Source organism: Saccostrea echinata, unplaced genomic scaffold (assembly GCF_033153115.1).
Source record: "Saccostrea echinata isolate AGI-Se365-2 ecotype Australia unplaced genomic scaffold, CSIRO_AGI_Sech_v1 ptg000050l, whole genome shotgun sequence".
NCBI lineage: Eukaryota > Metazoa > Mollusca > Bivalvia > Ostreida > Ostreidae > Saccostrea > Saccostrea echinata.
The window spans coordinates 2,268,597-2,295,510 of NW_026889799.1; the positions used below are offsets into that span (position 1 = coordinate 2,268,597).

Sequence of the window (26,914 nt, forward strand, 5' to 3'; positions counted from 1 at the left end):
GTTCTCTAACTGAATCTTGCTTGGGAAAAATGTGTGTTGGCTTTGTTTTAATACAGATTACGATATTGTGTGGAAAATACCCTCAAATTTGTAGGTAAGTTGATTTTCTCAGGAAATATTTTGTACCCAAGTAATACTATGACTTTTCCCAAGCACATTTCGGATACACAAGGATACGATGAGTTTATGTATATAACAAAATGTTAATAATTATTGTGTCTTTGGTTTAGATGCCTCTGTCAGTTTTATTTGCCAATATCCCTTTGATAAGTCAATTTTTGAGAAAAATTTGTGTCCTGCAAATTTTTGCAAACATTTCTTCTGCGTCTTCTACTGGCTCCGCGTCAAAAATTGTCTGTCTGTTTAGTAGCCGAAAGTCAATACAAAAGCGATTGGTACCATCCTTTTTTAGAATTTTAGCTATTTATGAACAAAAAGGAGACTCAGACGGTTCAATGATTTTAATTCTAACATGTCACTCACCTCTTTGTTGACTGTTTCTTCCAAAGAAAAGGGAACTGAACGTGTTTTGACATGTACTGGCTTAGCACTTACCATGCGGATGTTATGTTCTAAAATATTTGTACTTCCTGGTTGGTCTTGTAGAATGTCACCATACTTCGCTATAGTACTCATTAACTTTTTCCTTTCCTAGGTCGAGAGCAAACCATTGACATCCACTTCTGTGCCTTGGTCAGAATCTAGTGCCGGATAGTCATCTAACTGTCCTTCCTGTGTTGAGTCTCCCACACAATCCACAAATGTAGCATTTACTGAACCAAATACACTTTCATCAGTCTCAACAAGAACATTGTTACCTTGTACTCGTTCGAGATATTTCTTCAGAAGATTTAAATGAAAGGTCTTTACCTTCCCATTCATTTTCAACTGGCAATCTACACGGTTTACCTTCTTTACGATGTCTAAAGCCTTTCCATTGAAGAAGTAATTTAGTGAAGTCTGTAGGTATTAGAATAAGAGCTGTATCACCTACCTTTAGAGATATATTTCTAGCTTTCTTATCGTAGTACTTCTTGTACCTGGTTGCAGATTTTAAAGGTTTTCTCTGGTAAGTTGGGCCATAGACTGCGATCTCTCTTTCAGATTTAAAACATAAGGATAGGTTGTTTTTCACGTTTGTATCTTCTATTTCCTTGGTACAAAGTTCTTTCAAAATAGACATTGGACCTCGTACAAACCTTCCACAGACTATTTCAAAAGGAGAAATCCCCAAGCTTTTCTGTGGTAACTCTCTATAAGCAAAGAAAATTGCATTTAAATACTTATCCCAGTCCTTAGGTTTCTTTGCAAAATGTCGTTTTAAGATTTGCTTTAAAGTCCCATTAAAGCGTTCGACCCATCCATTGCAGGAAGGGTGTTGAGGTGTGGTTGAAATGAGACGACTTACTTCCTCCATAAGAGACGACGTGCATTGGGTACCCATGTCCGTTAACATTTCTCTTGGTATACCTACTCTGGAGAAGATTTCCATTAATGCTTCAGCGACTCTTTCTGTCTCTATACTTGGCAAAGCTAGGGCTTCTGGATAACAGCTGGAATAATCTACTAGAGTAAGAATGTACCTGTTACCCTTTTCCGTGAATGGGGATAAAGGACCCATTGTATCGACTGCAACTCGTTGGAATGGAACATCAATTAATGGCATACGTTCTAAAAGCACTTTGCTCACCCTACCTTTTAGAAGAGTACGCTAGCATATATCACAGGACTGACAAAACCGTCGGATGTCGCTCTGGAGTCCTGGTCAGAAAAACTCTGAGTTAACCCTGCTTATTGTCCGCTGAATACCTAGATGCCCTGCTTATAAGGAATCATGTGCCAACTTCATAACTAATGCGCGAAATTTCTCTAGAACTACAAGCTGAGAAAATACCTTATTTACGCTGTCGTCATTCGCTACAAATTTTCGATAAAGCAACCCATTCTTTTTATACCGTTTTACCTTACTATTTTTCTTCTGGTGAACAGTATTATGTTCTGCATAATCCCGAATCTTGGAAAGGGTTGGGTCCTTCTCTTTTGCAGCCTTGATACAGTGTGGTTCTATTACGTCTGTGATTATGTTGGGTACCTTCAGAGGTGAATAAGACTTCTCTCTGTTCCGTTTCTGTTGTCTCGTTTCTACCGCGTTGAACTACCAATTCTCGTCTTCTTTGTCTGGAATCCTTGCATTTAGAACATTTCCTATTATCAAATCATACACTGGATTTTCCATACACCATACTTTGTGATAACCACACAAATAGGGAGTATCGATGAACACTTCTGCCAAAGGAACTGTAATTTTAGATCCGTCAGCTAAGACACACGCCTGTTGCTTACCGTATACAAAGTTTTCCTCACTTACCTTGGATTTCCGGATAACAACTCCATTGCAACCAGTATCCCTCAAAACTGTCACAGGATTCCCGTTAATATAGTCCGCAGAAATAGGCATTGAAAAGTCTACAGATTTATTACAAGCAGAAGTAGGAGTAAACGGCGACATATTCATCATTAAATCTACTGTAGAATCTGAAGGTAACGCACTTACAAAACAAACTGTTTTTTCTTCTTTTTGTGTAGTGGATGATTCTCCTTCGGTTCTTACTTCAGATACAAACTACAAACAACCGGTTTGGCTTTACATTCTGAAGCAATATGACCTACTCCGTTACACTTAAAGCATCTTCTATCTGACTTGGGTACGAACTTACCGGTATTTGTTGTTTTCATATGTACATTGTCTCTGTTCCTAGTACTGTATGTTTTCTTGATGGTTCTAATTTCTTCTGCAATAAGCCCTTACCTTTATCTACTGTCTAAACTGAGCTCGAATTCTAGCATCTTTCAATTGGTCTGCAAGATCTTCCATTTTCTTAAGACTATCTGGAATGCGCTTTTTCAGAAATAAACGTAAATCTTGACTACAAATATGTAAAAACTGATCACGCAACATGAGATCGTACAAACCCTGAAATGTTTTTGGTGCTTTTGACATCTCTATCCATCGATCGAAATAACCACTTAGTCGAACTGCAAATTGTGCAAAAGTTTCCAATTGATCAGGTGAACAAGATCTTAACTTTTTCTTAAACCCGTCATCCGTCAGTTCAAATCTTCTCCCAGGGTTTTTTTTCAAACTCTTACTGTCTAAGGCCTCACTTTTCGGCATTAACGAGTTAACATCTAGAGCTTTATCCTGTAAAAGCGCACGTAAATTAACAGCCAATTCTCTTCACCCCATTTTTGTGCTTCTGCATACCTTTTGAATCTAAGAAGAAAACTGTCCATCTCATCATGTTCTTCATTAAATACAGGAAGCTTTGGAGCTTTAGGCGTAACTAGACCTTGAATGTGATCAGATTGCTCATCTTTGCTAGTGTTTACTACCTGTGATTCATACACTTTCTCAACATTGATCTGCTCAATCTCATACCAATATCTCTCCTTCTCTAAATCCAATGAAACTTTCTCTGCCTAACAATCTAGTCTTTTCTTTTCTTCTTCTATGTCCATTTCTCTCGTCTTTCTGAATAGCTTGTTGTCCTCTAATGAAAGAAGATACTCCACATTTTTCAACCCTAATGACTCTCCATATTCTTTTAATTGATTTAGAATATCCATTTTCTAATATTGATATGAAAATGAGTTTAATGACAGAAACCTCACATCACACAGGACCCAAAAGATAGTTACTTTTGCACTTACTATACAAAAGCCATGGCATACAATTTGACAACTGTGGTGGTCCAACTTACTGAAACAATGCCAGCTTTTAGAAAAACTTCTCTGAGGTCTCAAACATCCAAAACTGGACATCCAAAATCGGACTATCGGTACATATTGTCACCGGCTGAAAAGTGACACATGTACATATTTTCACCGGCGACATTATGTGCCTAGCCTCCTTGCACATATTTTCGCCTTGCATGTTTAGATACTGAATATGATGATGATAATGATGATGATATTGAAGAAGAAGATGATGATGATGATATGATCTGGAAAGTTAAGGAGGCTAGTTTGCAGAGGAATTGTACATATATGTACAGATATCTTTAATTTGAGATAATTAAACCAAATGCCTTCTAATATTATTTTCAGTCTTTGAAAATACACTGATATCCAGTGCACTTACAGTTTAAACCAATTTCATATAAATTCATTTAGCAGGTTTAATTGGAAAACTTTTAAAATAATTTTGACAGCAACCACAATCATATCAGTTATTGTATATGCATATCTAACAAACAAATATTTGAGAGAATTTCAAGTTCCTGTGTTTAAAATTTCAAAAGCATATATATTATACTTTTTCTTTTACAACATTTTATGACCCCCTCTAAAAACATCAGTTTATCATAACGTCACAAACACACCATTACAACATTTGTATACCTTTCAGTTGAAACATAGTTTGAAATTTATTTCTTAACATTGTTACTAAACGAGCGTTGTCCAAAAAGTTCGTGGACAAATGCTTAATTTTCTTAATAAAGTCCGCGATGGCAAACGTGTACGATAATATCTTAATATAGATCATGATATGAAAAAGATAATAAAAATTTAAAAAATACACACTATTTCATGAATATTATAAGTGTGAATACTTAGTATATGCAAGCCGCACGGCTCAGTCACTAATTCTATGATAACGTCAGAAATATAGATTTTGAATTTTTATGACATGTTCATGGACACACGTTTATATTCTTTATTATGCCGCACCGCCAAGTGTTTGCAATAATATCTATGTATATACCAAAATTGATTTAACTTTTAAAATTCAAAACAACACACGATAATTTACAAGCGCCATCAATATAAACACTTTGTATACACAGCCCAGTCCGACAGCGCTAGATTTATTACAAGGTCATGAATAGGGATATCCTATTTTCATCAAATTACAGTGGTTTTCCACTTCTTGTAGTACATGCATCTGTGAAATTTTACACAGCGTTAAAAAATTGTATACACCAATTACAAATCAATGAACTAAATATATTCCAATAATTTCAAGTTCTTTGAATGAATATTTTGTGTCTGACGTCGTTTCAACCATATTAAATCACAATTTAATGATTCGACGACGCTGTTCTTTTCGGATGGCTGACGTCGCTTTTTCTGTCAATTTTTGAAACTTCTTGCGGTTGCGGTTTTCCCTTAATATTCTCACTGTCTTTTTAGTAAGCGATACAATGTACTTAAGATATCAAAAAATGACGATAGCCGATGTATTTGCGACACATTCAATTTTTATTAAGCTTTGACTTGTTTTATAAAGAAAATAAGAATTTTAATGAAAAAAACTTTATTTAAAGGTTTATGGCATTTTAACCCTGGTCCGTGCGGACTATCTGCGACCTTTAGTGACCGTGATTTCTTAAAAATATTAAGTTCAACACTAAAAACCAAACTATTGAATTGAATTTGAATTGATCATATTTAATGGACAAAGAGTCAAAAGGACTAGACACAAGTTCAAAAACTAAGATAGTCTTCTCCTAATACAACATTCTCTAAAATTGCCAAAATAAAATAAATGTATATATGTGGTCTACTACATATACATAGTAGTAATAGAAAAAAACAAGGTCGTCTTTAAAATTAATGTACAAATATAGATTTACATTGGGAAAAAAATTAAGCTTTTTTGAAAAGCGACTACATTCATTCAGAAAAGTTTGAATAATCTTGAAAAGTTCAGCATTTTGTTCATTAGTACGAGAATCATCACCCCATAGCATTAGATATACATCTATAACGTATAAATTATTAAATGACAATAGCTTATTCATTTTGGAATTCCTTGCTTTTGCATAGTCTATACAAGGGAAATAAAGACAGTATGCATCTTCTAGTAGCCCACATGAATAATTTTGTTTAAAATATTTTGACCAAATTATTCTGACTTGGATTTTGAAAAAAAACGACATTGTCCACGAACATTTTGGACAACTTTCGTATTTTTAACCTGTGATTTTTTAATTTTTTTAAAATTTGATCAATACTATGGAAATAGTTGTTTTAAAACTGAGCATTTGTTTGAATTAAGTATGATGAGCGAAGTATTGCTCAATGAAAACCCAAGTCATCGCCTATAAATATGTGCACTGATAATTTCTATCATGATTTGAAGAATAAGCCTTAAAGCTTGATATGTTTTAAAAAAAAAACAGGTGACTTCATATGCTTAAAATTTTGGCGGAACTATTTTTTGCGGACATAGACTTCCACGACTGCAATCCAGTTGCATAATGTTATACCACTCAAAGGGAGAGTACTTAGAGTACCTTGGGTATGTTAAGAAACTCTTAAAAACAATAATTTTACTTCAAAAAAATCAATATTGATCATGAAATATTTACATTTCTAATGTCTTTGTCCGAGGTAAAATTTCAAAAAGTAAAAATACTTTATTTCTGCATAAATCTACTGGTTCATGGATAGGCGTGGTGAAAAAAAAATCACGTGCGGGGCGGGAAAAATAGAGACAGAAGCGGGGCTTGTAGCACGTGAATTTACAGAATCAAGAGCATATTAATATAAGGAATAACTGTCAGATTTTTTGGTTTCATGACGATGATCAATCAATTGGCTTGAGTGATAATTTTATGCATAAACGCCGAAGGCGTTTATGCAAATTATCACACAGGCCAATTGATTGATCACATCATGAAACCAAATAAATTACACAGTTATTCCTTAATTATCAGTGTTTATTATCTTCACTTATTTCATAAGAGTTTCATCAAATTGAAATCCCCGTACGTTCTGCATTAAAAAAGATCTTTTGAAACTAATCAGAGTTGTCTTTTTTAATTTAAGTACTGATAAATCGAACGTTAACTCCCCCAAAATTTATCTAATTAAAGATCAATATTTTACAGCTTGTCAATCATACTAAATACAAAAGCTACTGTTTTGATTGACCAGCAAGCCACCTGTGCTACCAGATGTTCTGAGATTGGATGTTTGAAAAACAGTTTTTTGACCTCACATCCAGTTCTTTCATGTCCCTTGGGATTATCACATTGGGATGATTTCACCCCCATTAAAATAATAACAAAATGAAATAAAAAAAACTGAGAGTAGATAATTAAACGCTGACAGTGTTGGTCAGGGAAATCAAGACTTCTTTGATGTTTGATCTCCTCACGAGAAAAGAATCTTTTTTTCAAATCTCAAATCTGATATTACTGTATTTCTTTTACTGACAATAAAGATTAAGATAAATCTTTGATATAATAATTCAAATGATAACTGTACTTAACACTCGTGCTTTTTAAAGTATTTGTTTATTGATGATGTTTCCCGTTGCATTTTTTTTTAAAAACATCCATGATATTGGAGAGCCAAAATTTAACACATAAAGAATAATTATTTTGTTCCATTCAAATAAGACAAGACGCGTATGTAATGTTCACTCTGATAACCAAAAACAGACTTCCTGTGTGATGAATGTGTATAACAAGGTTCTCCATGGGCATTTAACATAGAGGTTCCGCCACCGTTAAATTAAATCAGCGCCATAGTTCCAACACAGTTAAATATTAACGTTGCAACAGTGAGATCTTCATCAATCAGGAGCATGAATGTACTTAGATTTAGAAAATAAGACTCTAAATTATGTACTATTTTCAGATTCTAACTCTAAACCGTTAATTTTCTATAATTAGGACCAATTACTTTGCTTTCACAGTTAAATATCTTCTAGATCCTCGCTGGACTTCACGCATGTTTTCTCCCTTCTCAGAAATGGGGGCGGGGGGGGGGGGGGTTAATAGAGCATACTTTATTTTCACAGTATACATACAGTGTATATGTTGGCAACAATCTAATTTTTTTGGTTATATTTTTCAATTTCCGAAATATTTAAAACAGGTTGTTAACAAATTAGATTAAGTTCTTAAGATGAGTTATGTATTTTTCAATTTATTTACTGATATTTTTGAGAAATCAGTCACCATAAGAAAGCAAACATAAACGCTACACTAAAATGTACGTCACATTCAAATATCAAACGATTGAGAACCCTAATGTAAGTTGAATTTTACACGAGGACAAAGATTTTCCAGGTTTTTCCAAATATTCTCTATAGAAACTTTCTGTTATTGTAGACACATTAGATCCGGTATCAACTAAACAAGGAATGCTCACATTTTGTATTACTATATTAATCACCGGACATGCTCCAGTCATGCGTGAAATACCAAGAGAGTCCTTTGTATTCGGAATCCGGTCGATAGTGTGACTAAGTTTTTCTGCTGTGTTCCTCTTTCCTCTTTTTTTTGGACAATTCCGTGAAATATGACCGAATTCCTGACAATAGAAACATTTTCTGTATCCATCAGTGAATTTATTTTGCGTCATCGTAGGAGGGTTTTTCAAAATATCTGTGAGTTGGTTTCCTAATTATTTATTTATGTCGGGCGACATATTGCTATTGTACGCATAAAAACGTTGTCCGGGAAATTTCTCGCAGATGGCTAGGGCATTGTTTTTGTTTCAGTTTCAACATGGCTACCGTTGCCATGGAAACTTACAAAAAGTGACGAACTTTGTCCGGGAGTGTTCTCTCTGGTTCCTTGAACATTCATCATGAAACTTTATGGAAATAATGATCAGTAACTGTTGTTGTGCAATTCGCATTTAAAATTTTCAAAATGTCAATTGTTGCCATGGAAACAGAGGAAAAATGAAAATTCTTAACTTCGATTTTCTCAGTAACTGCTCAAGCAATCACTTTGAAACTTCAAGGGATGATTCCTTGCATTGTGTCAAAGTAATTTCTATTTTTCAAAAATCTGGAATTGGCCGCACACAGTTAACATAGAAACAAAACAGAAAAAAAGGTATTATGCTCACATATGTTCTCAGAGGTCGCTAGGACAATCTTGATGAAACTTTACAGAAATTATAATTAGAATTTCTAAGTGTGCAGTCATTATTCATTAGTCAACAACATTCAAATTTATCCTACCGTTGCCATGGAAACGAACGAAAAGTGAAAATTCTTTAATTTCTATTTTCTCAGTAACTACGAAAGCAATCTTTTGGAAACTTTGGAGGTTTATTCCTTCTACTAGATCAAATTGTTTTCCACAAAAAAATTGGAGCAGGCCCATATTTCAGCCATCGGAACGAAGTCGTATTTTGGTTCACCTTAGTTTTGTACTCGAGCGTTCTCGTAGATGGCTTTAAAAATCTTCATGAAACTTTACAGAAATAAAAATCACCAACCCTAGTTGTGCATGGGATATTTTATTTTTTTAAAAAGTTTGTCGCTGAATCCAGGTAGGGAACAAGTCGCGGTCACGTGACCATTGTATGCTATCAGAAGTTTCTTTAAATCAAAGTACTGAAAGGACTGATACGAGTTGATGGTTTTCCAACCTTAGCTAATGGGTATTGCTTTAGTTATGAAAAAATGAAATGTCTATTGAGAAACAAAAATTTAAAATTCAATTTATTTCTGATGTCAATTTCATGACATGATGCAATGTATTTTAGAATTCAGTTAACAGATAGTACCTTATGAAATTATAAGAAAATGATATCTCTTTCTGTTTTCAGTATAATTATACAAGTTATACATTTATTGAGCATTGCTACCTTACTTTAAGAAATGAAATGAACTTGCACAACTATAATAAAATATATTAAAACCACAATTTTTGACATTCCTTAGAGTGTATGCAGCAAGTATATTTTTGATAAGTGTCGTTTTTCTCTGAAAATTTTTGTTCTTGAGTAATGCTTTATTTTCACATACAGTTTTCAAATAAAATTCTGTTAACTAATTCATGTAAAGTCAAAAAAGTTATTGTACATTTCTACTCCTCCCCCCCCCCCCCCCTTACACACACCCGCGCGTGCCTCACCCAGAATAACAACATAAAATATTTCTCTTAACCCGAATTCAACCTCTAATCGACTTTAAATCTACTAATAAAGACCCAAAATAAATTTTCATGAAAATATGGTTGCCTTTGATTCAATTAGTTAATCGTCGAATTTCTGTACTGATGCACAGAGATATAAAATTTATTTTTTGTAAATCAAGTTTCCCTAATATATGAGTTTATATTCCGCTGCCGTGATGCTTTTTCTGTTGCCTGTGTGTAAATCATCTTATTTACGATTACTTCTTCTTATTATAAACCACTTGTATAAGTTAAATCATTTTCGGTATCAGTAGTGACTAAAAACTAGCGATATTATTTCTTCAATACAATCCAGTTCTCCGGATATGTTAGTGTTAATTACATGTATAAACATCTGTGTTCTGATGTATTTCATGTTCACCAATCAGAAATAAAAAAAAAAACAAAAAAAAAAAACAGGTTTTTGAGGAAATCAAAATGTTTATTAATCTACCAATCCTGGCTGTCAAAACTATTATCTCCTCCACAATCCAAGAGTCGGTAGTCCATCCCAGCAACTGGACCATATGTTTTTAAAAGCTTCTTAAAAAAACCCCACCAGAATAATACACTTTTAGACCATACCTAATAAAGCCAATTCGGGGCGACATACGCTATTGCTTGCAATAGCAGACATTCTAGTTTGTTTTTGTTGTTGTTCAATAGCACACATAAGCTTGTTGAACGAAGGTGAATCTTCACTTCCAGTTTTCTTTTGTACCGATCTCGAATTAGGCATTTTTACACCTTCTTTGCCCAATAATATGGCTTCCTCCTGTTATGCGTAGAAATCACAATCTTCTGATTTACGTAATATTTTCTTTATTTTTCTCCTGACGTGTGTATCTCTAAGATTTTCAGAGAAATGTTCACATAATGTGCGTTCCTTGTATCTGACGATGAATCCTTACGAATAACGTTTTTGGAATAAATCCAGTAATGTATTGGAATATATTCGGATAGACTCGTTTTCTCCTTGTTTGCAACCAAAGAAATTTTTCTGTAGTATAGTAATGGATTCCCCATCACCGAAGGCTTTATGTAAGCATTCCTACATTTCATTTGGCTCTGAGCGAATATCTGAGCGAAATTTGCTTTCATCCTTAGTTTCACCCCTAAGATGCGAATAAATAAGATAACATTTTTCAGCAGTGGACATATACATAGCGCGCTTCATAAAATATGCCTACGTGACAAGTCTGTGTTATTTACACGAATAAATCACACAAAACTTTAAAACATTCCTTAATTGAATCACATTCCAATAACTCCATTTCAAGCTCATGAACACGTTTTAGTAATTCCCTCTTATTCATTTTGCTCATAATTTCACAATTACTAATTTAAAAAAAAATCAATTAAAAAAACCCTTACCTGAAGTAACACCTTTTTATTTATTAAACTTATTTTCTATAAATAAATGTCAAATGTAAATGATAACTTAAACATCCAATTAAAAAAAAAAAAATAAAGTTCAGTTCATACATCGACGCCCTGGTACACCGCCAGCCATCTTGATCGTCGTCTCATGGAATGATTTCCCCTATCGTCCGTCATAGTTTTTCGTCGCTTCAAAAAGGTTTCCCCCGACGACCTCCGTAGTTTGTAGTCGTTCAGGTGTATCAATCCTCGGACCTTGCGTGCTTTGCCATTGACGTTTTAAGGACATACGCAACGTAGTTTGTACTTTATTGTCTTTTCCCCTGGAGTTGAAGAGTTCCATTACTTAAAGGAACTGTGTGCTACATTTTTATGTCTATATATGCTGTTGTACACTTCTTCTAAAACAACTTTGGATAAACAAAATATCTAGAATATATGTTCAGTAATATTTGTGCATTTTTCTTTGAAGTCTGAAGAATTTTCATTAATTGATATCTTTCCAAAACCCCTGGTAATGCATGCTGATTTTTTGTCTACGAACATTTGATGGCACTATAATCTTTAATTAAAAATATCTTGAAAAATTATCAGTAGGAAATGTACGTTGCGTATGTCCTTAAGGAACTGCGCGCAGCGCCATATGTAACCGAGCAGAAGAACAACACCAGGTTCACGTTTATAATCTTTATTTAACTGCAAACAAACGGCAATGGCATTAGTGTCTAGAAAAAAATATACATAAATTATTCTACCCATTAGAAAAAATATAATGTCAAATAGATAGAAAATGAAAAATAACATCATAAGTTATGAAAAAGAAAAGTGTTACAAATGCAACTACCTATATGAACAGCACGACCAAGAGGTGTTCCATCTTTGAAAGTAATTCTAATCGAACCTGTGTATTTATACTCAGATCTACTGCGCAACTGAATTGAGTTGATTTAAAGAATGCACCAGTCAGGTATAAGATTACAAAAGAGTGTTCGACAAAAGCCTTTGCAAAATGTTAGAATCTCACTGACTTGATTCAAATCATCGAATAAAAAATAAGTTTACAAAAGTGAGTTCGATACTCGCCTAAATAGAATATATGGAATTACTTGGTCACACTAACGAATTATATTGGCATCTTGAGTTTACGGCTCTCTAGGTAAATAACACCCTTAGTAAAAAAAAAAAAAAAAAAAAAAAAAAAAAAAAAAAAAAAAAAAAAACCCACTCCCTCTTATCAGGTAACCGTACATGTAACGGTTTGGACCGTGGATATTGGCCTCTGTAGCTCAGTAGATAGAGCACCTGACTAGTGAAGCAGGGATCCCGGGTTCGATTCCCGGTCCGGCCATACATTTTTGCCTTTCCTGCTACAGATTTGGTGCCCTTGGTTATCCCTAAACTTGCAGGTGAAAGTCCTGCCAGGGGCAAACAAGAGCTTGTGTTGTGCATTCGAGGACGAAGACAATTTACGGAAGGAGGAATGTAATGATTTCGGCCGTGGATATTGGATTGTGTAGCTTAGTAAGAAGAGCATCTGACTTGTGATGCAGGGTTTGTCACGTGGCTGGCGGCTTCCAAAATTAGAATAGAGTTTTGATAAAATTGTTCTTTATTTACAGTGTTTACAAACACACGCGATTTGTACAATGGTTCCATCAGCATGAATGGCCCTAAATGTCTTAAATCTTAATGGCTTAATGGCTCAATGACTCAATGCATAATGGGACCTATAATATAAATCAAAGTTAGATACGGACATAATACACTTAATATACTTTGCTAATACTTTCACATTTTACTGTACATTCACTAAGGTGCATTTTACTGCATTATACATATTCTAAGTTGCATTTCACTGCACTGTACGTATATCTCATTTTACTTTACAGAACTTTTACGTTCACACATAGACTAAGTGTACTACTTGTAGACAATAACTTTACTTTAAGATGAATACTATACGCCATATTTTGTACATACAACACATATACTAAAACACTTATACTTTTGCTTATAATATATATACATTACATGAGCAAATACTTCTTTGAATCTAACTTACAAATGAAAATATAGATCAAAGTTCTGTGGCCATTTCAGGAATAAAAATGGTCAATAAACCATATAACTAATGATAATAAATAAAATACACTTACCCAGAATAGGTGGACCTCTGGACATTAAATATAATAAAACATATGAACAGATGGGGGAAAAACTTGAGCTGTCTAACACACGACAGCTCTGGTCAATTGCTACGCCCGATCTGATTTCTGAATAGCACGGGATTTAAATCACCGGGTAAATCCTGCTGAACAAACTTAAAAGTATGGAGAACATATTGGGTGATAAATATTAACAGTATGATTATAAAATATATGGAAACAATTATGGGCATGAATTGTGACAGGGGTCCCAGGTTCGATTCTTAGTCTACCGGTAGCCATACATTTCATCCTTTCCTGCTACATACGATATTTAAAAAATAAAATATCATTTTTAGGTCACCTGAGTCACTCAGGTGACCTATTGCTATCCGTTCTCGTCCGTCGGCGTGCGTCGTGCGTCGTGTGTTAACATTTGAACATTTTTAGCTTCTTCTCTGAAACCGCTTAACCAATTTCAACCAAATTTGGCATATAGCATCTATGGGTGAAGGGGAACAAAAATTGTGAATTTCATGGTCCCTGCCCCCCTGGGGCCTGAGGGTTGGGGCTATACCACCAAAAATAATGCAATCTTTAAAAATCTTCTTCTTTACTCCAGGAGATCAAGCAGTCAAACTGTTGGCATCATTGTAATAAGCATTGAGCCCTCTACCAAAATTGTGAAATTCATGGCCCCAGGGTCAGGGGTTCTGGCCCCAGGGTGGGGCTATATAGATCATATAGTGAAAGTGCATTATTTCTTTGAAAATCTTCTACTCTGCTCCTGGGTATTAAATAAAGTAACTTAGTACATAGTTATGAAGAGCAAGAGTGCCTCTTCCAAAATTGTGAAATTCATGACCCCAGGGTCAGGGGTTCTGGTGTTGGGGCGGGGCTCTATTGATTATATAGTGAAAATGCATTAATTCTTTGAAAATCTTCTTCTGTGCCCCTGGGTATTGAATAAAGTAACTAAGTACATAGTTATGATGAGCAAGAAGTCCTCTTCAGAAATTGTGAAATTCATGGCCCCTGGGTCAGGGGTTCTGGCCCCAGGGTGGGGCTATATAGATCATATAGTGAAAGTGCATTATTTCTTTGAAAATCTTCTTCTCTGCTCCTGGGTATTAAATAAAGTAACTAAGTACATAGTTATGAAGAGCAAGAGTGCCTCTTCCAAAATTGTGAAATTCATGGCCCCAGGGTCAGGGGTTCTGGCCCCAGGGTGGGGCTATATACATCATATAGTGAAAGTGCATTTATTCTTTGAAAATCTTCTTCTCTGCTCCTGGGTATTAAATAAAGTAACTAAGTACATAGTTGTGATGACCAAGAGAGCCTCTTCCAAAATTGTGAAATTCATGGCCCGAGGGTCAGCGGATCTGGTGTTAGGGCGGGTCTCTTTTGATTATATAGTGAAAAAGCATAATTTCTTTGAAAATCTTCTTCTCTGCTCCTGGGTATTGAATAAAGTAACTAAGTACATAGTTATGATGACCAAGAGAACCTCTTCCAAAATTGTGAAATTCATGGCCCCAGGGTCAGGGGTTCTGGTGTTAGGGCGGGGCTCTATAGATTATATAGTGAAAAGCATAAATTCTTTGAAAATCTTCTTCTGTGCTCCTGGGTATTAAATAAAGTAACTAAGTACATAGTTATGATGAGCAAAAGTGCCTTTTCAAAAATTTTGAATTTCATGGCCCGAGGATCAGGGGCTCTGGTGTTAGGGCGGGGCTCTATTGATTATATAGTGAAAATGCATTGATTCTTTGAAAATCTTCTCTGCTATTGGAGATTATTTAAACAAACTAAGTGCATGATTATGATAGGAAAAGATGCTTCTTCCAAAATTTTTAAATATGTGGCTTCAGTTTTTGGGGCTCTTGAGGAAGGGGGGGGGGGCTCTATTGATTATATAGTGAAAAAGCATTAATTCTATTAATTAATCATTAATTAATCCTGTCTGCTCCTTAGCATTGAGCTGATAAATAAATTGCTTAGCTATGATGAAAATGGGAGCTTCGAACAGAATAATGTATTTGAAAGGTAAATAGAATAAAATAATTATGCAAGAATGTTTATCATATAATTCAAAAAGTATTTTCTTAGTTTTAATAATCAGGTAGACCTGTAAGTAATAGATAAATAAAAATGAGACAAAAATAACTTATCTTATTAAAAGTTCTTCAAAGACCATAAGAGAGGTCAATGCTAGAGGTCTTAATATGGGTTTAAAAATAGTACAGAAGCACTAATAGTTTGTTAATAGTCTGCATGGTGTTAGTGTTAAGTGGAGCACAGATTAGAACTTAATTTATGAGTTGATACTGAATACTAGACTAATTATTTTGTTGATCCTGATCTTCCTACTTCTCTTGCTTTAGGGCAAAAAAGCTTCATCTGTCAGTGTATTTAACTTCTAAATTGTTGTATTATACTCAGGTGACCGTTAAGGCCCTTGGGCCTCTTGTTAGAGTTTCATTGGGATATGGCATGAGGTCGGTCACGTGATCAAATTCTACAACGCTCGAAGGGCGTTATAGTAGATTTAATCAAGTACCGACTTCATGTCAACTCTAAAAAATGATATTTTATTCCTTATGTTTATATTTTACTTTTATTCGTGTTACAAGGGAAAATAGGCACTACTTAGACTATGTTATGGAAATGCAACATAACGTACTTACGACGTCATGTTATGTCACAATCGGAATTTTCCAAATGGCTCGTGCAGTTAGCTTTCCATATGCAAGAAAGTCTTATCATGTGACCAACTGCATGTCATTCAAAATTGAAGTTCAATTTTATTAGTATTGTTATATAAGGAAAGACATTGGCAAATGTAAATATATGTCTTTAAACGTAAGGGTGCATATTAAGCGATTATAATTTATTCGAAACCGCTAAAAAAGCCAAATTTAGCAGCTGCTAGAAATTTATTAAATGTTATATCAAGATTAACATCTGACATCATTTTTTTCATCTTCTCTGTCACTGTTTGTTTTTGTACATGAATCTATATAATTTTGGGAACTGAAATTATCTACCATTAAAAAAAAAAAAAAACATCTCAAAAATAATGTAACATCTAATCCAATATTCATATCTATCATTAACTCTTAAATTGATTAGTTGGACAAGACAATTTATATATATATATCTTGTCAAGGCTGTCAATGTGAAATATACAGAGGGCGATATATATGTTACAGTAAATATTTGTAATCAGGAATTATATGTATTTCCTGAATTTTAGGAAATACATGAAATTCCTATTCTAGATGTAAGACTTTAATAAACAGAAGTACTGTATAAGTAAGTATTAAAAAAAAGTACATTTTTAATAAATTTTATAATAAAAATCATGTAAAAATTCAAATACATCATTCTGATGACGAAAGCTCCAAAATAATTGCTTCTTTATAAATATATTTGAATTATGAATACAGGGAATCCATTTTATATTAGAAGTACAATAAAGAATATGCCTGAATGAGGATACACGAGTTATAGCCCTTAGCAATATTTGTAAAAGATTGATAATTGATCTGAAAACAATAAAAAATACACATTCTTTAAAATTTAAGATTCTTTTAATTAACAATATTTTTCATCACACCTGAAAAGCATTCTTCCAAGATATTTTTCTTTTGGGTATGAATTTGATTTAATAAAAAATTCTGTAAAACCTATGACTTCGCAGGAGGATGGAAATACATTAAAGCATTCCTCCTTTAATGAAATTTTAGAAAGACGATACACTGAGTCTTGCCCAGAGTAGGAAATTAATGTATAACGTCAGTTTTGTAAAAAAAAAAAAGCATTCTAGTATTTGTATATTTACTGTTTTAAAGCATATGTATAGTTATCCTACTTAGTTCAGTAAAAACGTGTAAAATTGGCTAACTTTTTCCAGTAAATGCATGAATTTCATAGCTATTCAGTAATTAAAATGAATTTCCTAAAATGGCTAGTAAATACATATATTTACTGAATGGTTTAGGAAATACATGAAATTCCTGATTTCAAATATTTACTGTAACATATAAAAGAATACCCTCGATTATAGATATGGAATATTTGTGCTCAAAACTAGAATATTGAAACTGCAGTTTTAGCAATATTAGGTATTCATTAATTATTCACAGAATACGTTTTATAGATTTATGCTCAATTGAGTTAACGTGTCCATAGTTGTTTTTTTCTTTAATTTGTTGTGTGTAATTTCAGAGAAAGTTCAGAAAACATCAATTACTTTTCCTGAAAAAGGTAAGAAATCTATATCAATTTTTCAGATCCAAACTCAGATAAAAATTTTCTTCTTACATAAATTGTCTAATTAAAATAATGAAGGAAGATTTTTTGACTCAAACACTTACGGCATTAAGAGGAAGAAAACGTTTTCCCGGGCCAGATATATCTTGACAGTAATATAGCTTTGACATAAATCATAAAAGCGGATATCGGAATCTAGAGTAATAAACCTTAAAAGTCCATTGAAACAATAAAAAATGTAGCAGAGCAAATACTGACCTCTTAAAAACTTTCAGAGGCGGGATCAAGTGCCCCGGAAAGTAAGCATCCCCTCCAGACCAGTCACTTCCGGCGTTTCCTCCTTATTAGTCCCCTTCCGGTGAAACCGGAGGGGACTATAGGTTTCCTCTGAGTCTGTCCGTCCGTCTGTCCGTCTGTCTGTCTGTCTGTCTGTCCGTCCGTCTGTCTGTCTGTCTGTCTGTCTGTCTGTCTGTCTGTCTGTCTGTCTGTCCCTCTGTCTGTCTGTCCCACTTGGTTTTCCGCACTTTTTTCCTAAACGCTTGCAGATATTGAGCTGATTTTTGGTATGTGAGTGTATCTTGATGAGTTACAGATCAAGTTTGCATTTCGTTCCGCTTCATTGATTTTTGACGGAATTACGGCCTTTTCAATTTTTACGGGTTTTCCGCAATTTTCTTCTAAACGCTTGTAGATATTGAGCTGATTTTTGGTATGTGGCTTTACCTTGATTAGTTATAGATCAAGTTTGCATTTCGTCCCGCTTCATTAATTTTTGACGGAATTATGACATTTTCAATTCTTAATGGGAACCAGATTACACTTGCCGGTAGGGGACTAGTATTGCTAATGCAATACTCTCAGAATGCTTGATATAATCGGACAATCGGTAAATTTACGAGTTCCATTTTTATTGACATCAAAGTACTGAATGTACTGAAGGACGATGGCATGAATACGACAATTCATATAAAAAAATGGTGAATTGCAAATACAGGTTGTTGAGAATAATAGGTAATTCACATTAATTCCGCATAAAAACTAGATGCATAACTTCAAAGATGCGGATACTTCTGTAAGTTCTGTTGGCTCATTTTAAAGTACAGTGTTAAGGAGGAATGGAGAAAATATGAAAAATAACTATTTATTTGTTTTATCTGCTTAACACCAAGACCAGAAATGAAGATTTTTAAAGGAATAATGCATTTTCACGATATAATCATTAGAGCACCGCACTTACACTAGAACCCCTGACCAAGGGGCCATGAAATTTACAATTTTGGAAGAGGTATCATTCCTCATCATAATTATGCATTTAGTTTGTTTGCATAATACCCAGGAGCAGAGGAGAAGATTTCTTAAGAAATAATGCATTTTCACTATATATTCAACAGAGCCCCATTCTAGCAACAGAACCCTTGACCTGGAGCCATGAATTTCACAATTTTGGTACAGGGCTAAATCCCCATTACAATCATGCGAACAGTTTGACCGCTTGATGTGCAGGAGTAAAGAAGAAGATTTTTAAATATTGCATTAATTATAGTGGTTTTGGTTCCACCTCTCAGGCCCCAAATGGGTTGGGGCCATGAAATTCACAAATTTTAGCATAGATGCTATGTTCCAAAATTGCACGACGCACCACAATGGACAAAAACAGATAGCAATATGTCATCTGAGTTTACTCAGGTGACCTAAAAAATACTCAATGTTTGAATTTCTCGCTGCCCTATATCGTCAAATTTTTTAACGTCTCTGTAGCCTCACTCCACTTAAGCGCGAGGTCTTCCGTGTATATATCTACGCGTGAGTATACACAAAATAGATTTCAAATAAATTTCTTAGTTGGCTTAGTAGAAAAGCACAGCTAATGTAAATATTGTGTGTTAACGAGACGACGTGTTGTGTCTAGATGCGATAGCATGACGGTGTGTTGTGTGTTAGTGCGATCGTTATACTGTATTTTAAAAACAAACATAAATGAAGGATCCAATCACCGAATCTCAAAAATCACTGTTTAACACAATTTATCTTCCTAGTGAAAAGGGGACACAGTAATCATATCCGGGTTCATCATATCATGCATATGTCTAAAACTAAGTTCCACAAAGTGGCGGATCCATTGATTTTAAATCACGCGCATAGTTACATGTAAATCCCACAAAATGACTCGTCGGTCGGAAAGAAATGAACGTGAAGGTCCATCCTCTAATGCAACGCCTACTATTAAAAGAGATAATGATGTAAAAGTCATTTATTTGATTTCTTGTTATTTCAAATGATAAAAATATACATGAATAATTCTTTAAAAAACAAACAAAAGTATATGTTCTTATACTTGGAATTAATGAAAAGAATTATATTTCAGAACTGTATGACTATAAATATAGAAATAAGACAAAATGAATAGAAAATTAATTATAAGTGAGCTGATAATGCAATATATGTTTGCAGTTCACCATATATGACTAACAAAAATAATACAGGAATAAATGTGAAAGTTAATAAGAACACATAAATAGATGTTGGTTCTGTGGTTTGACAATATAAGAACTCTCTATACACTGCACACTAAAGAGTTCTGATTCTATGGTATTTTTCTGCAGTTAGAGTGATCTGCCCTTATATCTAAAGTCCAAAAAATAAAAATATACAGTCTGTTACTCAATTTGTAATCAATTCAAGTATTCTTAACATTTTAAAAGGCCAAGATATAAATTATGCAGCTAGGTTAAGGACTCCCATATATTCGTCAGCCTATGCAGAGGTTCGGTAAAGCTATTATGACGTCACGTTAAAACAATACAAATGAATCTCGATGAATAAATACTATATGTACTTTTTAAAACACACTAAATACTTTCGATCATAAATATTATAAAGATAAATGGATGTGCAACTTATCTTGCCATAATAGCACTAAGCGTATGTAGAATGAAAGCCAGCTTGATCTCGCTGTACTTACTGAGATGACGTCATTTCTTAGTTTGACACGCAGTTTCTCTGTACTTGAGGCGTGGATCAAGCTTTTATCGTGGCTTGTAAAAATAAAAATAAATACGAAACACGCGTAGTAGGACCAAAAGAGAGACATATTCTGCAATATATTAATTCACATTTTATTGTCAAACTAAATTGATAATGTGTAGACTTTTTATAAAGCCGTAGGGAGCACATTTGTGCAGTAACGTGCTAGAATGACATCACAGGTCCAGCCCCTCAAAAATATCAAAAATTCAATGATATCCACTTCACTATAAATTCTGAATTTTTAAACACGTGTAGCTATTATTCCAACTATTCTGAAAAGTGTTGGGAGCTGGCTGTGCATTGTTGATTTATTTCGTAAAGTAACATTATTCCAATGCGAATTACATTTTTGACTGGAGTTTATAGAAAGACGGCTAAATTTTAAACAATTCCCGAGCATGAGGAAGTTGCTCCCAGCTCTTTTCGTGTTAAGGAATTTTTATGCCCTCGGATCGAAAGATCCCGGGGTATATTGTTTTTGTCCTGTCTGTCTGTTTGTCTGTTTGTCCATTTGTCTGTTTGTCTGTTTATCTGTCTGTCTGTTGTCAACTTTATCCTTGCCCATAACCTTTGACTGGTTGGAGCTATGACTTTCATATTTTCCTTGTGTATTCCTTGTGACAAGACCTTTCTTTGGGTACCATCATATTTGACCTTTTGACCTTGGAGTTTGACCCACTTTTGCAAAATTTCATGAGACTTTAACCTTGGCCATAACTTCTGAACAGTTGGTGCTTGGGGTTTCAAACTTCACATGTGTATTCTTTGTGAAAAGGTCTTCCTTTGGATACCAACAACTTTGACCTTTTGACCTCGACCTTGGAGTTTGACCTACTTTTGAAAAACTTTAACCTTGGCCATAACTTTTGAACAGTTGCTGCTTGGGCTTCAAACTTCACATGTGTATTCCTTGTGGCAAGACCTTCCTCTGAATATCAACCTCTTTGACCTTGATCTAGGAGTTTGACCTACTTTTTAAAAACTTTAACCTTGGCCATAGCTTTTGAATGGTTGGAGCTAGGGCTTTCATACTTCACTACCGTAATCTTTGTGACATCACCTTCCTTTGGATACCAACCACTTTGACCCTTTGACCTTGACATAGAAGTTTGACCTACTTTGAAAAACTTTAACCTTGGTCATAACTTTTGAATGGTTGGTGCTAGGGCTTTCATACTTCACATATGTAATCCTTGTGACAAGACCTTCCTTTGGATACCAACCACTTTGACCTTGAACTTGACGTTTTACTTACTTTTAAAACAACTTTAACCTTCGCCATAACTTTTGAACAGTTGCAGCTAGGTGTTTCAATTTTCACAGGTATATTCCCCGAGATAAGACCTTTCTTTGAGTACCAACATTTTTTTGTCTTTTGGTCTGGATTTTGACTTGCATTTGAGACACTTTAACCTTCGCCATAAGCTGCCATACGGGGGCATCAGTGTTTCACAAACACATCTTGTTTTCAAAGAAAACAGAATAAATTTTATAGCTGAAAAATGCCCGTATATCGCGGAACTTTTCCTATCTTTGTAGTAGTACATATATGTTCTAATTTTAAAACTGTCACTTGACAAACAGCTGATGTAAGCGATGTCGCTTTGGCCGAACTCAGCAGAGACCCGATATAAGTGCAAACACCACAAATTACATTTATCCAAACTAATGCTGTTAAAAAATTATTAAAATTGTATTCATTTTCCCTGAATATGTTAAGGCGTATATTTCATGGGCGTCCTTATCCTAGCTGCGTAATTGAACATGTTGTTTACTTGTATTTTCTCCAGGGAAGTAAACAGCAGTGATTTCTGTTCACCAATAATGTGTTGTGTTTGAACATTAATTATCATGCAAATCTCTTTGTAGGTGTAATAAATTCATGAACAGATTTGAATACTGCAATATTTTTTTTTGTAAGTAAGGTTATTGTCTCCATTCAAAATAAGTTGTAAGGATAAAGGCATTGGTAATTGCAAAGTATTAAAGTTTTACCCGCAGATTACAAATATGCTTACAAAACAAGAATAAAATGATGTATGGGGTACTAGAAAATCTAAAGTTTCTTTTAAATCCATGAAAAGGAAATTATACTTACTGAGCAGAAGTTGATTATCCGGCCTTGATCCTTGTGCATGGCTTGTAAAATATATTATATATGAACAGCAAGAAGACGCGCACTTCTTGTCCATCAGTTGAATTTAAATTTTGATCTAGACAAGCTGCAAACTCTGCCCGGCAAGAAAATTGCATAACAAGGTTATCATGACACTGAAACTGACCAGCTAAGCCAGAACCACTCCTTATCAGATGCCTTGAAGATAAATTTGGGGAGTGGATCTTAAGTAATAAACTGACCGGGGTTAATTGTTATTTGGAAATTGATAAACCCTTTTGTAACATGTTAATTTTGATAGTTTTTAATTTTGTGATGAGAAAGATAATAGTAAATATCTAATACAGTTTACTTTTTTTCTTTCATAATGCAACAAAAGCACAATTTAATTAAAATCAGATTTCTTAGATCCGCTCCGTATACATTCTGTGCAGAGAATACGGCGGCGGATCTAAGAAGTCTAATTTTAATTAGATTACACTAATTTGGAATAAATTATTATTTTTTATTAATTTTATATTAACATGGAATTACAGTGAAGTATTAGATAAAGATGTCAATATAATAATGATTATTTATAAAAAGCTTATTTTAGGCATAAAAAAAGTTTATTTCATTTATGCAAAAGCACTGCATTCACAATTAATTTACAAATAAACATTTTGAAACAATGCAATTACAGTTAAGAGTTGAATGTAGATGTCATATACTTCATATTAACTCATATTAAACATTTTATTACAGTGCTGTACGCAAAATTCTTTTGAAATTTATATAAATTAATTCATAATGCATTTCATTTGTTGTGAATAATCATGACATTTTCTAACAATGCATACATGTATATACCAGTATAGCAAAAAATTACATTGATTTAGCGTTCAATATCCCTTACTCTTTTGACTTTGAAAAATAAGGTGCTCATTACTCGTTGTTTCAACATTTAATTTTCCCCACTTTTTTCAACGTTGAAAATATCTTGCATCCTCGACGTTATTTCAACGTTGAAATATCAACGAACATTCAAAGTTGAAAATATGCTGCATTTTTAACATTGCTTCAACCTTAAAATAACCGCAAATATTTAACGTTGAAAATATGTTGAATCTTCAACGTTGTTTCAACTTTGAAATATCGACGAACATTCAACGTTGAAAATAAGTTGCATTTTCAACGTTGTTTCAAAGTTGTAAAAAGGTTAAGGATTCAACGTTGAAAATATGTTAAATCTTCAACGTTGTTTCAACGTTGATATATCGATGGACATTCAACTTTGAAAATATGTTGCATCTTCATTGTTGTTTCAACGTTGTAAAAGGTTGAGAATTCAACGTTGAAACCTCAACGTTGAAACAATGTTAAACTATAGTTGCTCAACGTTGCAACTTATATTCCATCTACTTTCAATGTTGAAACAACGTTGCGCGCCTGCTGGGAATATCGTATTCAACAGTTCATCTGAATAAGTCATTAGAAACTAATAAATAGTTTTGACAAAACAAAAACAATAAATGTATTTTTTATTCAAGAGGTTGGATGACTTTTCATGTTTTGAAATTTATTTAAGGAATGGCCTGTCATTAAAGTACCCGGGAGAGAAAAGAATTGGGAAAATGCAATAGATACTACTAGATGTTTTTCCCGGGGCTATCTGGCTATAAAAGAAGGGAACTGACTATATAGCCATTTTTCCTTGGAGATAAATATTAAATATCCATTTTTCTCGGAGGTGGTGTGGGGTGGGGTGGGTGTTACTGCTAAATAGTCATTGTTTAGTGGGGAAAGATGCCTAGGGAACGGCTACTATGCAACTTCGGTATTGACACTTGATTACTTTTCAATAACAGAGCTCAAACATTTTTCTACAGATACTTATGTATCGATTTATCAACATATCAATTTTAGTTATTTTGATACTTTTTTGTAGATTATTTAGGCAAATACAATGTGTGGAAGACAAAGATATCAGGTAAAAATCTATTTAAAGTGAGAAAAAAATCATATATATTTGCAATGGTTTCATGAAACATGCATGGCGTTTATAAGTTTTCACCTAGATCAATCACATCAATGGTATATCGATGAAAATAAGTAAATATTAACATCCTTATGTTTGAATATTACGATATCGAATATGAGAAGGAATGAAACAAAAATACATTGCAAATATGCGACAAGCATCTCACATTCGCTTAGACACCCGAGCTACGATAGCATTTTCAAAAAGCTTTAAAACACACTGACATTAGACAGAACTTATATATCCGGTCCTGAATATGCGTAAGCTTACAAATTGAACACGATCACGGGTGAAAATAAAAGCTTTTCATTATTGTTCATATGGGATTCTTAGAAATGTCAAATAATCGAAATTCCAATTATACTGTCGAGTATATAGCACAAAGAAAAGAACTTTTATTTTGAAATACTTTTGAAATCTTCTCTTGAATCTGCAAAACGATGTTGTAGGAGTTCCGTAAAATATTTGTGTGTTAAGAGCTATTCATTTATGTGGTATAATTTTTTCTTTCATCCAATTTTTAGGCGTTTTTGTATTTATATGAAACAGAATTTATCCCAAAATTTTTTTTTTACATAAAAAGAGAAAGTCTCTCGCTGTTGCCTTCAATTGAAGATCTTGATATATGGTCGACGTTTTATCAATTATCAATATTTATTTTCATTCCTACGTTGATTCTATATATCCCTCTGAGCTTAACGTAGGTCGCGGGGTTGGTGACCTTTAAAAATTGCTCGAAAACATATTATGAAAATTAGTTATTTGAATCTCCTACTTTTGTTGTACATTCTCTGAAAATTTTATAAAATTCGTCTGCATCGCTTTTGCGTTATTAAATCCCAAACATGCCATCGTTATTGTAACATTTTCGACGCTATTCCATTGAATTCTATAGGGAAGACGTCATTTTTGACTCGTTTTCAGGCAAGATTTCTTCTAGAAAACTGTCAGTAATTTTTTAATGGTGCGGACGAAATTGTTCCCCTTTTGGTAATCTCACACAGAGATGATTTCCGAAAAATCTATGTAAAAAAATATGTCTTCGATTTAGTTTTCTCGTAATTGTAATGCGAATTATTGCTTTTACTTTGCAAAATGTAACATTTTTTCTAAAACTATTGATGATTTATTATTCATTACATTTTCTAGATCAGTTCTCCACACTGACTGATGACGAGGTGTCCGTGTTATATTGTTTCCTGTGTTCTGATTTTGGTCCTCCTGACTTCACTGACACAGAGTGGCTGGACTTGCTTAATGTTTTACGACAGATAGTGTATGGTAAAGAGAATCCTGTAACAAGTGAGGAAGCACAGCAGACTCTGGACAGACTGAAGTCACGTGATTACTTTTGGGAAGATCAGGACAAGATAACGGAGGACACAAAGGATGAGACAATGTATAGAATAGCATCAATAAACAGTGATATACCATTCCTTTACAGTAGTTATGACACAGCCAGTGTGTACCTGAGATCAGAGGGATACAACAGAAAACCTGGTGAGAAGTGTGTCATTAGTCTTGTTTGGGATAACTTACTCATATTTCGTCTACAGATGAACATACTGACTCACGTCACCATGGAGGACACGGCTTTATGTGACAAGATATACCAAATACGTAAGTCAACGTTAAGAAATATAATTATTTTCAAATATCAGAAAATGTCTCAAATGAATAAAATTAAATTCAAAAGTGTGATATAAGTATAAGTTTTTAAATCAAATAATTCAGTGGGTTTTATATTGATGTTGTTTCTGATTACAGTTACTCACTTGTATACTTGGGTATAATATTTGTATAAAATATTCACCTGTTTAAATGTTTCTCCTTGATAATCTTAAAAAGTTAAAATTACCCCCACTTTTAAACTGTTGGTGATGCCCTTGCAATCTCAACAAATCAGGCAGTAATTCCTTAAATATTTATCTTTTTCTTTAACAGTGAATGTTACAAACCAAATACTAAAGAATAGTGAAGATGAAAGAGAAGAATTTCTAATGGATCTAAAAAGAGA

The 26,914-nt window shown here is 33.8% G+C and overlaps 2 protein-coding genes across 2 annotated transcripts; one reads left to right on the forward strand and one right to left on the reverse strand.

The window, feature by feature from the left end:
- Positions 1–651: 651 nt before the first annotated feature.
- Positions 652–1,621, reverse strand: LOC133203392 (uncharacterized). Its single transcript, XM_061339183.1, has 2 exons — positions 871–1,621; positions 652–773 (listed from the first exon to the last, which is right to left on the reverse strand). Exons 1-2 carry the CDS (start codon positions 1,619–1,621, stop codon positions 652–654), a joined length of 873 nt encoding a protein of 290 aa, XP_061195167.1.
- Positions 1,622–1,745: 124 nt separating this feature from the next.
- LOC133203394 (uncharacterized) lies at positions 1,746–26,690 on the forward strand. Its single transcript, XM_061339184.1, has 5 exons — positions 1,746–1,764; positions 3,941–4,039; positions 24,805–24,846; positions 26,047–26,517; positions 26,665–26,690. Exons 1-5 carry the CDS (start codon positions 1,746–1,748, stop codon positions 26,688–26,690), a joined length of 657 nt encoding a protein of 218 aa, XP_061195168.1.
- Positions 26,691–26,914: the final 224 nt, after the last annotated feature.